This window comes from Ctenopharyngodon idella, chromosome 7, assembly GCF_019924925.1.
Source record: "Ctenopharyngodon idella isolate HZGC_01 chromosome 7, HZGC01, whole genome shotgun sequence".
In the NCBI taxonomy this organism is placed as follows: domain Eukaryota; kingdom Metazoa; phylum Chordata; class Actinopteri; order Cypriniformes; family Xenocyprididae; genus Ctenopharyngodon; species Ctenopharyngodon idella.
The window spans coordinates 44,299,362-44,316,220 of NC_067226.1; the positions used below are offsets into that span (position 1 = coordinate 44,299,362).

The 16,859-nt window shown below is 38.6% G+C and overlaps 1 protein-coding gene across 9 annotated transcripts in view; it reads left to right on the forward strand.

The window, feature by feature from the left end:
- Positions 1-16,859, forward strand: part of neo1a (neogenin 1a) — a 177,958-nt gene that overhangs the window by 124,515 nt on the left and 36,584 nt on the right. For all 9 annotated transcript variants that reach the window (XM_051900843.1, XM_051900844.1, XM_051900841.1 and 6 more), the window contains exons 6-7: positions 3,274-3,428; positions 3,580-3,700. In XM_051900843.1, the coding sequence (XP_051756803.1) occupies positions 3,274-3,428; positions 3,580-3,700 (276 nt within the window). The remainder of the gene's footprint in view (positions 1-3,273; positions 3,429-3,579; positions 3,701-16,859) is intronic.

Here is a 16,859-nt window from a genome sequence, read left to right on the forward strand (position 1 = left end):
GCGAGTAGCTTGCAGGTTGCTGTTGTTTCTCAGCCTACTCTGAAATGCAGGGTAGATAAATAGAAACAAGAGTGTGTTGAGCTTTGACATTGTCTGTAATATAGCGGGAAACCTGAGACATGCTCATGAATGCAAGTGAGGCAGTGATAAGAGCTGGGTGGTCATTTGAGATGGTTTTATCATCACTATGATCTCCATGTAGAATGTATAGGGAACGTAACCAGTCTGTGACCATGAAACAAAGGCTCTGGCTTTATCTTTAGCTTATGGAAGTAAAATAGGTTATGAAGTCTGTTTCGTGTTGATTTTAATATGAAAACTGACTTAGGGTGGTTCTGTTGTGTGCAACTATAATGCAAAAGTGTGTACAATCACACATCAGCACTGCTTTTATCTGTACATTTGCAGCAGATGCAACATTTTTACAGCATCTAGGCTCTGATATGAAGATACCCTTTCTATGTGTATGTGCTCCTGGGCTTGAGATATACTGCGTGATTGAAACGTGAACCATCTGTCCCGTGTGGAGCTGGCTTGAGCAGGAACCCAGCAGTGTGTGACAAGTGTTTTTCAGCAGGTTGTGTGTGCAGGCCTCAGCAAGCTGCAGGAGCACATACTAACAGCCATTCATCACCTTACCAACATCAGTTTGGCCCTGATGCTGCAACTTATGTTACATATGCTAGAGCCAGATATTCTAGAACATCCGATAATATGCATTTTAGCTCAACGTTATGTAGCCATTCTGGCTTTGGATTCTGATTTTGAGATCGTATACTGACAAACACAGAAATATTTATGTTCATGAAAATCCACAATCTTTATTTGCTATTCCCAGCCCCCCTCCCCCCACCTTTGCTCATTGTTTTTTTTTTTATTCTAAACCTTTTTGTGGTCTTTTTTTTTTTATTGATATACAGTATTTATGAAATCAAGAACAAAAAGCATCGGGACATATGTAAATATATAACTATGTATTATATGTATGTGTGTGTGTGTGTGTGTGTCTATTTTTACATATTTACATATTTTTATTATAAATAGTTGTATTTGTATTTGAACATATATGTTGTGGTTGTGTTTTATATATATATATATATATATATATATATATATATATATATATATATATGCAGTGCTTCCCACAGGTTTGAAATATACTTGTGGTGGTAGCCGGGTGAAAAATCCTCCTATACCCACGGCACAAAAATGGTCTACTACATGTGACAAACAACAAATAATGTGTGATTTTTAACAGTATTTTTATTTATTGAAATTCATTTTAATTACATAGCATACTATTACATTTAATTACATACTAATATTATGCATTGTAAATTATGCAAAATTACAGCATTTAAATGGTTATCCTTTTCCTATGTTCTCCTTGCTATGTCATATAGTGTCTCTCTCAGTGAATGGGACATAGATTTTACTAGTAAAATTGATATAATGAATAATATATGGGTCAAATAATGTTCTTAGTCTTTTCTTCCTGTGGTAGAGACTACAATAATTTACTATGAATTAAATGGAAATCAAGTTAAATACAATTTATTGTGTAACCAAAATACCAATAATAAAAAAACAGCGTGTGACTTTTAATTGTAAACAAGCCCGAAATACACCAGGACTCTTATTTTGAAATGTCTACACAATTGCGGGCTGATCCTTCAGATTCTTACAACCGTCTAAAACATATTATATAAAGGCCATAAAGTAGATATTGTCATAATTCATCAACTTGAGTTCATTAGCAATCGTTTGGCATAAATCTGCGCTTTTCGTTAATTGAGAATCACTTTGAAGCAGTCTGAAGCGCTGTTGCGCGAGACTGTAGAAGTGTAGAATGCGCAACAGCGCCGCCTTGTGACTTTGCAACATGCAGCGCTCTTTGTGAAATATCCACCGTGCTGCAGCACACGTGGGAATGTTAGCGGGAGTAAACAGTTCTCGCGCACAGAACGAGCAGGTGCGAAACGTGTAGGGCCAGGGCAGATTTTCCACTAGTTAATCGATCGCGGATGGTTTCATTATCTTGGGCGGATACAAAAGTATAAGAGGATAAAAATAATAAAAGCATAAATGTGTCTCCAAATATACTTGGGCGGCCGTTAAAAAAGTCTATGTGTGGGAAGCACTGAATATATAATATATATATAATATACAGTCAAACCAAAAATTATTCAGACATTTTTGATATATTTTTACTAGTGTGTTGTGGACACTATAGTTCATTTATGTAAGTGAGGATAGCAAAATAAAGTAAACTTGTGACATATTATACCCAAAAATTCTTTATACAGTTTACTACCAGTAAAACTGGTAAAAATTTGGAACCAAAAATTATTCAGACACTTTGACCTGACCATGTTTTGCTTAAGTGTTATCTGACATAATTAAGATGCATTTTTTTCTGACACAGTTTAACTCTGAGATATTGTCATATTTTATTACCATGTTTTTAAACTACAGTGAATAAACTCTATTAATGAATGAAATGATCAAGGTGTCTGAGTAAAATTTGGTTTGACTGTATATATTATTATATTTATTTATTTATCCTTAGTCCTATTTAAATGTTCGTTCTGTTCTCGTATCATATATGTATGTAAATGTGTATGTATGTATATACTGTGGTAGAAATTCCTCTACGCATCTACACTTCAGTTAAACTAAGGGTAGAGTCTCCTTATCGACACTTACAAACTCTAGCGCGTCAGATATATTTCATCACTTTATTTATCAGGAATGTCAATCAGTCAATATTACTTAAGCATTTTGTGCAGTTTAAGGGTATGAATCATGCATGTGATGTTTAATGTTTTGCACATAAAAAAAAGAGTGAAATGCTTAATAAATATCCAGTAACGGAGGGTTGTGGTTGTGTGGTAGCGAATCGGGCACAACACAGAGCAACAATCCAATTACATCCCAGCAGACAGGCCTGAATCATTCTGGTGCACACTACCTTGTTATAGAGATGATCTATGTCATGTTTATCTTCTCCAAGATCAAATAACCTCATTTACTAATGGGAAGCCTTTGGAGGTTTTGCATTCTCCTCTGGCTATTAGGAGGTACATGTTTAGCCACATCCTGGTGTTTAGGGTATTTTTAGAGGTTGACAAATGTCAAAAGTAGCATTTTCTGTTCATAATCAAATCATGTAGTTTTCTGAAGTGATTAATGGCACTAAATCATACATTTGGAGTGTCATTTCTCCAAAGAAGCAGTGTGATTTATTTTGTTCTTTTTTACTTCTCTTCTCAGCTTCCCCACAGTTCCTGAAGAAACCTGCTAACATATATGCTCATGAAGCCACAGACATCATCTTCGAGTGTGAGGTCACCGGCTCGCCTGCTCCCACCATCAAATGGGTGAAGAACGGAGATGCCGTCATTCCCAGCGACTATTTCAAGATCATTGTAAGTTGCCAGCTAGCTCTACTTGAGTGAGGAAATGCTGTTGACCTTTTGTCATAAAAAAAAAAATGGTGATACAGAATGCACAATAGCAGTGAATGCAGATGAATATTTCTTCTAGATGACAACAATGTTCTTGTTTGCCTCTTTATAGAAGGAGCAGAACTTGCAGGTGCTGGGACTGGTCAAGTCAGATGAAGGTTTCTATCAGTGTTTAGCTGAGAATGACGCTGGTAATGTGCAGTCGAGTGCTCAGCTCATCATACTGGATCAAGGTACGACTAAGAATGAATATTTTTGAAACATTTTCCCTTTGTAAATCCTACTTGAAAATCCAGCTAAAACCAGCTTAAGGTGGTTTAGCTGGTTTAAATAGTTTCTGGCTTCTCTAAGCGGGACATTTATGATCAGTAGCTGGTCTAGATAGTTGATCAGTGGGAATGTAACTACTATGGTTGAGATATGGTTCTTAATAAAGCTGGTCAGAGCTGTCAGACCTGGACCAAACCAGCTAGTATGTTCCGAAAATCAGCTTGACCATCTTAAGTTGGTATCACCTGGTTCTTCCTGCAGGGAAGTTCTTACGTTAGTTTCAGTAAAATTGAAAATTTTTCTCTGGAAATTTTTGATTTAAATCTCATTACAAAAGGGTTCATAACATCTCACTATAGTCTTAGTTATAGTGGTAAGGGTGCTTCGATCTGGGTTTTTGGGGCCGATTACCAATCACTGAAGGCAGTATTGGCCAATACCAGTCACCAAAATAATAATACTATGTGATAAATAGAAGCCTTCAAATAGACCCACTGGGGTTATTTAGCTATTCTTAACAACAGTGTAAATTAAGACATTACTTACAGGTAAAGTAAATATAATGAATATATCGACTAATATAGTGCATATATTTAGTGAAATGCTCCCTCTAGAGTTCATTTCTCTAGTGAACTAATATGCTGTGGACACTAAATCACTTGCCTGAGGTCAATGTAATGCTACGCGAGATATTATTCTCAAGCAGTTTTATTGATGTCTTTCCGCAGTTGAAACACTAGTTGAGAGATTACACACATATCTAGATTGCCTGTTCTTCTTCTTCTGCACCTTTTCCTGTTGTGGCGGTTAACAAACAGCGTTGCATTACCACGTACGTGCCCTTCTGGACTGGTCTGTGAATTGCCTGTGACTGACTGTATTTGTCGTCTTACTGCATACCGAACCGTGACGTCTGTACTGTATGATTCGGGATAAATACATGTACCGTTACACCCCTAATTTTAAGTATATATATTAAAAAAAGAGAGATGAGAAAGTATCATGAATTAACAACTCTTATTTATTGGCAAACAGCATGTGCAACATATTCAATTCCCTCTCTTAAGCGGGACGCACACCGGACGCGAAGCTCAGCGCCGCACCACATCTTTAAAATTCAAACGCATTGTTTTCTGAGTGTACGCACACCTGCGGCGGCTAGCTGCGACTCATGTTTTACATTAAATTTATATTATATTTCTCTCAAATCGTCTTTAATGAACACACTGACTTCACCCTGTGCTGCAAGAAACATTAGTTTTACATTCTTAGTCTAATAGCTTGAATAAAGTCTAAAAAATATTGGAAAAAATGTATAATAAACGTAGCCTTTTCTTTCATTTTGCTCTGTTGTGCCATTTTTCCATACACTAACCTCAGTGCGAAATATTAAAGCATAGGCATATGTAACGTTTGCCTGTCAACTTAAAACTCAACCTTCGTGCAGCTCGCCTATCAGGAGTCGATTCGAAATTGAGCTTGCATGTATATAATGTGCGCGTTCGGTGTGCGATACCTGTGAATTGTCCGAGGCGCTGAGCTTCTCGTCCGGTGTGCGACCCCCTTTAGAGGTGATTAGGAACAACTTGGAGCTTAACAAATAGCATTCCTGTGAAAAAAATAATAATAATAATAAAAAAAAGAACAATCTTTATCAACAGTAATCAAATGCAAAACAACACTGCATAGTCTTCACTGTATAAATCAAATAAAGATTAATCCTACTAAATCTACTAAAGAGCAGTGAGTGATTTTTCTCTTTTGTTGTTTGATTAACATTAATGACACAGACAGCAGCAGGAATATTAGGCTGCTGTCACTTTAAGACCTAATGCACGGATCCAATATACTGTTACACATGCAGCTTATTTCCCAACTGTTTATGTTTACTTAAGACATAACCGACGGTGTTTAAGCGAATACTCGCCAAGCCGGGCATTTTTACATATTTCTGTGTGAACCCGAAGCTCAAAGTTCACTTTGCTTGTCCAATTTCCACTCCGTCTCCGAGCGCGTGCACAGAAAGCTGCTTGGAGAACAGTATCTTAATTCATAATGCAGTTTTATTAACTATTTTTTTTATTATTATTATCAAGCACGTCTTGCAGTTTAGCAACAAGAGACTGTATTTTATGATAATAACTGATCTAGCTGATTTGGCCGTTAAGTTTGGGCTTTAAGGGAGGAACGAAAGCGCACTAACAAGGAAAGAAATGCACTAAAATCACACAGCCCTAGTTTCCTTTCTGTATTGCTGTCATTGCAATGTCTCTGTTCTATGCAAAGACTTTGCAAATTTATTGCCCTTTACAGTCACCTGGTAGAACTGCCAGACCAGTGAATTTAGTGAAGCAATTTTAGCTGCGCATAGAAAAATTCTCATGAGTTTTGCACCATCTGATTGATTCTTCTGATCAGCCTTTAAAGAAACCACTGATCAAACTATATAAAGCTATTATCGGCCGATAACGATCGGCGCCGATCAATCGGAGCACACTTAAATAGTGGTCCATTTAGTTTTACAGCAATATCACAACTATTTGAGTGTTTTGTTAAAAAAAAAAAAAAAATCTCAGAGAAACTGGAGGATTTGTCCATGTAGATGATCTTTCTTTAATACTAATTGAAAGTATAGTGGTTGAATCTAGTGTTGGTGTAAGTCAGGTGCATGATGCCATCTGCTGCAGCTTCCTCTCTGGCAGTGCCACCTGTTCAGTGTATGTGTGTGCGCTCACGGCCATGTGTGTGCCAGAACCGGAGTTTAATGTTAAATGTGAGGTTGCAATGGTGTTCTGGGTGGTTGCTGGATATTACTTACCCGGTCAGAAGTCTGTATGATATTCTGGTCCATAGTTCTGCCAGGCAAAATTGTATAGCATGATTTGAGATATCATTCCTGTACATTCATAACTGTGAAGGACGACACATTATAGTTAATGAAATAGGGCTTTGTTCAACTCTTTGTCCCTAAGTATGAGCAGTAAAATTAGTGATGATTGCCTTAGCAAGCAACTCTAAAAATTTAAATCCAACCATCTACGAGAGTAGCACTGAATGCACAAATTTGTTGTCAGATTGTCAATCTGTTTCTGTGAAATTAGTATCTTTCTGAGATAAAGCCAGTGTCTCTCTGAATTCTCTATGGGCTTTTTATGTAGTCTTTGCTCCTCTTGTATGAAAATGGCCTGTAAACACTTTATTTTGGCAGGCTTCTCGGCGTATTCTAGTTAAAGCTGCTAGACGGGTCTGATTGGAGGCTTTTTTGAAGCCTCACTTCTCGCTGCCATCTGGACTAGCACATGGTGAATAGGAAAACACGGTTGCTTATCTTCACTTATTGTTAGAGCTGATTGCTGAGTTTATTAAGTTACAGGCAGGGAGTTTGTGGCACAGTCTGTGAAACTTGCTCATTATAATTTTTTTGTAAGGGAATATATGCTCCCATACTCATTAGTGTAATGCAGCATTGTTTTTCCCCTTAGCTCTAGATTTGACATGCTGTGATTACCTTAAACACAACTGTAGTTGCAGAGATTTTTATGTAGATTTGCTCATGATCCTCAGATTAAAAAGCACTAAAGTTATTTTGGTCTGTGGTTGAAAACAAGGAATTTGTGAATGACAACTGAAAAAGATTTAGCAATGTCCTAGCAACCACCCATTACACCTTAGCAACTGCTCTAAAGACTACTCAGAACATTGTAGCAACTGCACAGCACCACAATGGCAATTATTCATAACACCCTTGTAACTGCAGAACAATGTGCTAAAGACTACTCAGAATGCCTTAACAACTGCACCCTGACAACCTCTTAACAAGACTATTCAGAATGTCTTAGCAACCATACTGCAACACCCTGGTATGGCAACCACCCATGAAATTCTTGCAACAATGGAACAATGTGCTGAAGACTAATCGGAACACACTAGCAGCTGCATAACAACACCCTGGTGACCATCCATAACACCCTAGCAACAAAAGACTATTAAGAACATCTTAGCAAGCACATTGCAACACCCTGGCATTTGAACCACCCATAAACAAATAGCAACCACAGAACAATGTGCTAAAGACTACTTGGAATATCCCTAGCAACTGCATAGCAACACCCTGGTGACCGCCCATAACACCCTAGCAACAATACACTAAAGACTATTAAGAACACCTTGGCAAACCACATTGCAGCACCCTGGCATGGGAACCACTCATATAAACTTCTAGCAACAACAGAACAGTGTGCTAAAGACCACCTGAAACACCCTAGCAACTGCATAGCAACACCCTGGTGACCGCCCATAACACCCTAGCAACAATGCACTAAAGACTATTAAGAACACCTTCGCAAACCACCCTGGCATGGGCACCACCCATATAAACTTCTAGCAACCACAGAACAATGTGCTAAAGACTACTCTGAACACCCTAGCAACTGCATAGCAACACCCTAGCAACTGCATGGCAACACCCTGGTGACTGCCTATTACACCCTAGCAATAATGCACTAAAGACTATTAAGAACGCCTTAGCAAACACATTGCAACACCCTTGCATGGGAACCACCCATATAAACTTCTAGCAACCACAGAACAATGTGCTGAAGACTATTCTGAACACCCTGGCAACTGCATAACAACACCCTGGAGACCACCCACAACACCCTAGCAACAATGCACTAAAGAATATTAAGAACGCCTTAGCAAACCACATTGCAACACCCTGGCATGAGAACCGCCCATATAAACTTCTAACAACCACAGAACAATGTGCTAAAGACCACCCGGAACACCCTAGCAACTGCATAGCAACACCCTGGTGACCACCCATAACACCCTAGCAACAATGCACTAAAGACTATTAAGAATGCCTTAGCATCCACATTGCAACACCCTGGCATGGGAACCACCCATATAAACTTCTAGCAACAACAGAACAATGTGCTAAAGACTACTCGGAACTACTCGGAGACAACTTGCTTGAGCCCCCACCCCCCCAGTTTGGAAACCACTGTCTTAGCAACCACTTAGCAACACCCTGGCAACCACCCACAACACCCTAGCACAATGGTGCCAATCTTTGCACAAGCAAGCATTCCTTTACTATGGAAACTACATTGTAATCGACAAACTCATCAATTTGAATCTTTGTAGAGACTTTGCGCAGTAGCAGAGCAGCACTGAGAAGAAATTTGGGTTACCACAAGCATTAAAAGATGTATTAGTCATATAGCTGGTATGAGATCAGGACGTGACCTGACAGTTTGATGTGGTCTCACTGTTTGAGCTTGTTTACTTTCCCTAGATTAATTTTAATTCCATATTTGCATGTGAATGCTTGTTTTCCTGGCAGTGACTTATTATTATTAAGGATTCATGGCAACTGGAAAAATCCTCAATTTTTCATTCCTTAGCTCTTTTTTCTTTCCCTTCCAAAAACCTTGTATGGCACAAACACCCCACAAAAATTCTCCGCATCTGTTTCTAGACAGAGCTGCATTTTTTAGAGGGGTGGTAATCTGCAGGTTGTGTGCGTAGCAGCCACTCCAGCAGTGTGAAGGGCGATGGAGTGAAGAGAAGCCGTACAAGAGCTTGGACACACTGTAGATATCACTCATGGGGGTTGGTGGTTGCTTGACTATAGTTACTGGACTTTGCAAGTGGGATTCAGTTCCAGGTATGCGTGTAGAAAAATGATTCGATGAGTGTCTGAGCACAATGGCAGACAAGTTGATGGATCTGAGAGCATACAATGCTGATTTGGGCTATATGTGTGTTTATATCTCAGCTGAGGAGCCTGTGGAGCCATAAAACATAAATAGTATGTCTCCGCCGAGGCCTCTCACTGTGTTCATATGACACTTTAACTAGGCCTGTGTGCCAGACACAGCTAACAGCAGAGCAAATATGCTTCACTTATTTATGGCCACAGAAAGAGCCCTCAAGCTGCCTTCCAACATCTCTGCTTTGTTTACAAGATTCATCACTCAGTGGTTGGAATATTGATGTGATTTAGTTGACAATACAAAGCCTGTAGCTGTACGCATACTGAAATTACATTTTACCAAAATAAAAAATAAACTAGTTTTATGATACACCGGATGACCATGTTTGAAATGCAATACTAGATTACTGAATCAAGTTTCTTCAACTTCAGACACTTCTATGTCCCAGCGGTTGACTTTTATTAAAACTAACATTTCTACTGTTTCTTTTTGTTGTAGATCACACACTCTTTTTTTTCTTTCCTACTTTTAAAATGGCTTTTACTTTGCCCAGCTCTATTTGTTTAAACCGTGAAAGGCGTCTAAGCTTACGATACTCCTACATCCTGTGTCATACATCTAGTCAGGGGTTACTCATTTAGTGCAAGTCGACTTGTGGAGTACTTTTACGATGGATGGATGCACTTTTTTTTGGCTTCAAAATCGGGCCCCCATTCACTGCCGTTATATAGCTTGGAAGAGCCAGGATATTTTTAAATATATCTCCAACTGTATTCGTCTGAAAGATGAAAGTCCTATACACCTTAGCTGGCTTGAGGGTGAGTAAATCATGGGATATCTTTCATTTTTGGGTAAACTATGATTATAAACTATGATAATCTAAAGTCAAGTCATCTTCATTTATATAGCGCTTTTCACAATACATAATGTTTCAAAGCAGCTTCACAGTGACAATAGGAAAATTATTATTGAGCTAAAGTTGGTTTTTGATTGAATCACTTCTGTTTATTACTTTAGGGGCCGCTTAAATGACACCTTTCCTACTGAAAAAAACCAAATACCTTTAATGCATTCTTGCCGTTCATTTACGTGTTTAGTCTATAGGTTTGCGTGTTTGAGTGTGTTTGTGCGCAGAAGCTTGGTCTTTTTTTTTTTTTAAAGTGATATTTGCCAAATTACTTGTCTGGTCCGCATAATACAGAAAAATCTGCGGATCTATGCAAACTGGAATAATTTTGACAATGTTTTATCTATACATAGTGAAAGAAAAGGGAAGGAGGCCTTCGTAGGGGATAGTTTAGTTGAAACATGAGATTTTTTAAAGAAAAAGTGACTTAAACCATTTCAATAATTATTGTGTGAAAGTAATTTATATAATTTTTCCCAAAATTGTCCTGCAGTTGTGGGATCATTTTCACCACACCAAACAATTTTGCATGAATTCTTATCCTGAACTACCCGTGATTCAGTGTTAATAATCTCATGTTTGCTCGCCATTGAAACAAAGTGCTGTTGCAGGTACTTTTGTGTTTACAAATACCCTGAGCCCAAGCTTCTCAAAGGAGCACAGTGATATTTTTGGTATTGGGACTGAGCATGACAAATGGGACTGAAGTGCATGTCAGAAAATAAATTATTTAGCTGACGGACTCGAGCGTGAGGGCTTGGAGCTCTTTGATGAAGCAGGCGGAGGTTTAGCAGGTGCAAGAGGGAATGGGGCCGCTGCTTGCTGACCCCGAGGGCCAGTAACTGGGTATAGACATACAGTAATGACATGCCAGATGGGCGTCTGCCTTCCCAGCGAACACAGAGGAAGTCCCCTGCCAGCATCACGCTGCGACCCATAATCCTGTGCTTTCGTGCTGGGCGGTACGTCCCGCCGAGGTGCCCGTTCCTCCCCCTAGATTTGCCCTGCTGCTCTGGCTTTCATCTCTCAGACTATGGAAGCAAGACGTCTCAGGAGACGATGTGCTGCTCTGCATCACGTGAGAGACCTGTTTAATCTCAACAGGGGTGTTGATGGTCTTTAATCCATCATCCTCTCATATTCATGATGTTTACTTTGAAGAGATAGACTGCTGTCACCGCTGCAGTGGTGCACGCTTCAGATCCAATGCAAAATCGCTGCGGGCCAGCCGTATCTCCAATGAAAAATGACAAAGACTATTGTGTACTTGGCTACTTGAATATCATAGTAACTCTGCTTATTTTTTATTTATTTATTTTTTTAAATGCTTCTTTTTGTGTCCTTCCCTTGCTTTGTCTTTATTTGCTACAGCAAAATGGATTGAATTGGCAGGAAAAGACTGATGATATCTTAAGGGCCCATATCATAAAATATCTAATGAATCAAAAAAAGAAAGAAAAAAACAATCTGTTTTCAACTAAAAACGGAAAGCTTTTTATGCGTTTTGGCCACGACAACAGTGTCTTGGGGGCTTAAAACACAAACTTTTGAAAACGGGTTTCAAAGTGCAAGTTTTTAAAAAATGATACCATTATCGTCTCCATGTAAACTACAAAAACACAGATTTGTAAAAATTGGTGACAGTCTTATTTGGTATAAGAAACCTTGACTGACATGGATTTGTATGGAAGCTTGTTTCTGCTATGGAATAAAAAAAAATAAGAAAAATTAAAAAAAGATTAAAAAAAATGAAAGCAGTAAAAGTCAGAATTGCGAGAAATAAAGTCAGAATTGTGAGTTATAAACTCTGAATTGCAAGAAATAAAGTCAGAATTACAAGATATAAATTCTGACTTTTTTTCCTCACAATTGTGAGTTTATATTTGCAATTATGACTTTATTTCTTGCAATTCCGAGTTTATAACTTGCAATTCTGAATTTTTTCACAGAATTGTGTGATATAAAGTCACAATTGTGAGTTATGAAGTCCAAATTGTGTGTTTAAAAACCTGCATTTGCAAGAAAAAGTCAGAATTGTGAGGTATAAAGTCGAAATTACCTTTTTTTTAATAAGGGAAGACATAGTGATACAAGAGAAATATAACTAAGAGAGTAAAACCTAGAGATATGTGATTTAGCTGCCCATTTCTCCTCTTCAAACATTCATATGGGGCTTTTAGCTAGTGTCTATAGATCAAGAGCTGCTCCACATTTCAGCATCAGTCAGACCTGTCTGATTTCATAACACGAGGACAGGTGACATGAACGCTAGCAAGAATGAGTGATATAACCCACTTTTTATGCCTCCACACAATATGATAAAGTCTTCAACCCCTTCCAGACCCCTCACGATAATAGCATGTTCCCTCAGATCAATAGTAGAGAGGTGTTAGATTTAATGTCAATGGATGAAGTCTTTGTGTGTGCAGCAGGAACTGTGTCACATCTCCTGTACCGTGGCCATTTCAGTCTATACCCATCTGTGTAAGATGAAAGGAGGAGCTCACTAAGTGGTCATTAGCAGTGCACTGCACTCCCTCTCTCCGACAGCGACATCATAAGTACATGGAGGTGAATGAGGCAATTTTTCCTACATTTATGTTTTCCCCATGTCCTCATGTTGTAAAATTACCTATTTAGGATATTAGTATGATTCTTGGTGACCTACATAGTATATAGTCGTCATTGCTCTGAGCAAACTTTTCTGTTTAAAAGGAGAAACTAATTTGCATACTCCCGAATACATAATTACATCGATTTACAGCAGAAGTGGAGTTAAGAATAATTCTTTTACAATTCCATTTTACACCAAAGGCCTTGTGACCTTTTTGCTTAGCTTCAGTGTATATCATTAATAAGGCGAAGTCACCATCTGTTTCAGTGGCACCAGCTATTGCTCTCTGCTATGAATAGAATCGGTATTAATCTTCTGCTGCTAACCACCGTACATCACATGACTGCGTTCACCATCAGACAGACGCTGAGGATGACTGCTGAAGCTGATGATCCTGATAACATCCTAGTTGACAAATTTATGTTGTCCAGATATTCCATTTTGGTCTTGAGGACGTTAAAACTTCAGCTAGGTGTGTTTTTAAATAGTTCGTCATTGTAGACATATGCTAAATGGACATTTTTTAACTTTTCACCACATATCACTGTTTTTGAGTGAGTTGTGTGTTACTGCTAAAATTGTGTGCCAAAATTTGCTGCAAAAAGTCATACACTGTAAAAAAAAAAAAAAAAAAAAAAAAAAAGATGAAAAGATGGACGACACATCTCCATTTCCATTCTACTGAAGAAAAATTAAGCCAAAACATCCCAGAAATGGCCGTTGACATTAGCCGCTTTTCCACTGTCGGGCCAGTGCGAGCCAGGGCTTTTAGCGGGCCAGGCTAGGCTAATAGTCCCGGACTTGTAGCACCAAGCTCAAAATCACACTGCATTTCCACCGTTGGGCCAGAAGCTCTGCAGCGCTTCACTAAAACCCGCCCGTAACACGCCTCTCTGGAACAACGTCACACAAACCCGTCATTTCACAAACAAATGGGAGTTTTATCAGAAAAATAATCAGAAAGAAATCACTGGAAACTAGCGAGATCGTAAAGTGAACATGATAAAAGCAGGCGTTTGTTGGCATTTTGTTGTTTACTTAAAGATTTAAAAACCCAAGCATCGAAGTTTTACCAAACAAATTGATCATAATGAATTAATTTGTGTTAAGATTAAACATTAGTCACAGAAATAAAGTGGTATTTACTGTTATTTCACAAAAGAAAGAGGACACACGCACTTATTCAGTCGCGTCTGTTTCTGTTTATTTGTAGTCATGGGACAGTTTACATCACATTTACAAAGAATGATAATTTATACAAATTTTCCACCAAAAATACGATCTGAGGAGCTTTAGCACTCTCTCCAGTGACAGTCCCAACAGTGATATTTTCAGTCTGAGAAACAGAGGAATCCCGAAAAACCGGAGTTGCTTTATTTTATGAAATGTGGATATTAGACAGTCTGTTAAGAGATGAGACGTGCTGACAGATAAAATAAATACATGATTGTGCGAGCCTACGTATATGATTTGTCTGATTTCTTCAAGCCGTCGTATTTACCATGTTTACTATGGTAATAACGCGCATAGTCTTGGTGATCAGAATCCACATCGGATCACAAACAGAAGTTATTTCAAACACTTGCTGCTGTCTGAAAGTGAGTTTTGAGCTACAATATTTTTAAAAGTCTTTAATGCTGATGTTAGCTGGTAACCTACATGTAATCATCCATGGCGCTTCCGTCTCCACACTCAGATAAACTCCGCCTTTGTTCGTAACCACTCCCTCAAGCCTGAGCTGGCCCGCTTTGGACCAAGGTATTCGGTGGGCCAAAAAACCCTGGCCAAGGGCCCCGAGGAAGCCCCGGAAGTGGAAACGCGACTGGCCCTGGCACGCCCGCTTTAGGCCCGACAGTGGAAACGTGGCTATTGTGCGCCTATTACGTCATTTGGAGCCCGAGTCTGCGCAGTAGTGATCGGGAGGTGGAGCCGTGGTATCAAGGTCCTGCCCATATTCCCGCAAACTCAATCGCAAACACAGCTGTCAATCATGATGTTTTTATAGCATCAAATAACTAAAACCAAACATATTAGAAAAATTAATGTTTGAGCAAATGTCAGCATGACGAGAACTACCTAGTTTAATTGGTTTAAGTTTAATTGGATTTTTTAGTTTGGCTCACGTCCCATTCAATTACATGGAGAGGGGCGGGGTTTTATAACCTATAGACCTTATGCGCCAGAGAAACAAGCGTGCAGCCATCTTTAGAATTTTGTGTTTAAATTTTTAGAGTTATTAAGAGTTATTAGCTTGTGAAGTGGATTTACTTATTGTAGAGTTATCGAAAGTGATCATGAGAATTGTAGTGTTTGAAGTGGATGTCATAACAAATGCCAGTAGACCGGGAAGATTTTAAAACATTCATAAATTCGTAAGATCTTACCTTCATGCTGTGGAAATACAAACCATATGACAGAACACAAGTGCAGCGCTGAAAAGGGGCGGGGCTACATAAGGTCTATACTGCAGCCAGCCACCAGGGGGCGATCAAAATGTTTTGGCTTCTCTTTTTAGGATGTTCTAATCTCTTTTCCATCACACTGTGAAAAAATCAGGCCAACCAGTAAGATTTGTGCATTTAGTCACATGCCCAGAACTGCTGCTGTTACATAAAATTACTTTGTGGTGAACATGCTGTTTTGTTAAGTGACAGTGAATAGCAAAGAAAGAATCCAGAAACATCTGAACGGCTGCTTGAAAACATGTAAATACAATTTGACTTCCTTTCTTTTCCATGAAAAGCTGTTTCATGTCAAACATTTGTGTTGGCGTAAAATAGACCTAAACATTGTGAGAACCTTCAAATACAGTATTTAGTGTATACTGCACAGTATGTAGTAAGCATTACGCTAGCATTTAATTCTGAACACACTGTAGCCACAGAAAAAGAATGTAGGAAAAGAAGTCCCAAAACAGACAACGCCCCATCTAGAATACAAATGCAGATTAGCTGGAGCCTGATTTGAGCTACATTTATGATACAATTGATTTTTTTTGATGATTTGACATGTTTGAATGCACATTTTGGAGTTTTTAGTCTTTCCCTAATCAAGTTCATAAAAACTAGACTTGCATGACTAGAAAATCGCTGTGCAGGGGCATTAGCAAAATGGCTGCCAAGTGAACAGACTGAGCCAGAGGAAGAAGAAGAGCTGCAGAGCGAATGTCACGCATCTCACAAAGCCGAACCAGAGATAAATGCTGAGTGATATAATTTTTTTCTCTGCAGCTAGACAGATGAACATTGATGGCTTGTCTTTGTGGAAAACTGTAATTGCTATAACTAATGTTTAATTTGTTCTCCGTCTAATGGATCTTGTCATTTAGGGGAAGCTATAAGCTAATGAGTCCTGCTATTAGTGTATATTATACAGCTCTGCATTATCAGTCTCCTCTCCCACTGTCTGTTCAGAGCTGAATGCGGCTCAGAATAAGACATGAAGAGCACATTTGAACACAATACATCTTGTTTTTCTTTTCTCAGCTCCGTTATAAGGTACTTTTAAACTTTCAGAGCTCAAGAGACTTAATGAAGACCTCAGTTGCATATTCACAGCAAGTCTTAACGGGATAGTTCACCAAAAAATTAAAATAATCCTATGAATTACTCACCCTCAGGCTATCCGAGGTATGTATGACTATTTTCTTTCAGATGAATACAATTGGAGATATATTAAAAAATATCCAGACTTTCCAAGCTTTGTAATGGTAGTGAATGGGACCCAATATTTTGAAGCCCAAAAAAGTGCATGCATTCATCATAAAAGTAATCCATGCGGCTCTGGGGGTGAATAAAAGCCTTCTGAAGTGAAGCAATAGGTTTTTGTAAGAAAAAAATGTACATATTTAGAACTTTATGAACTCCATAATAGCTTTATGA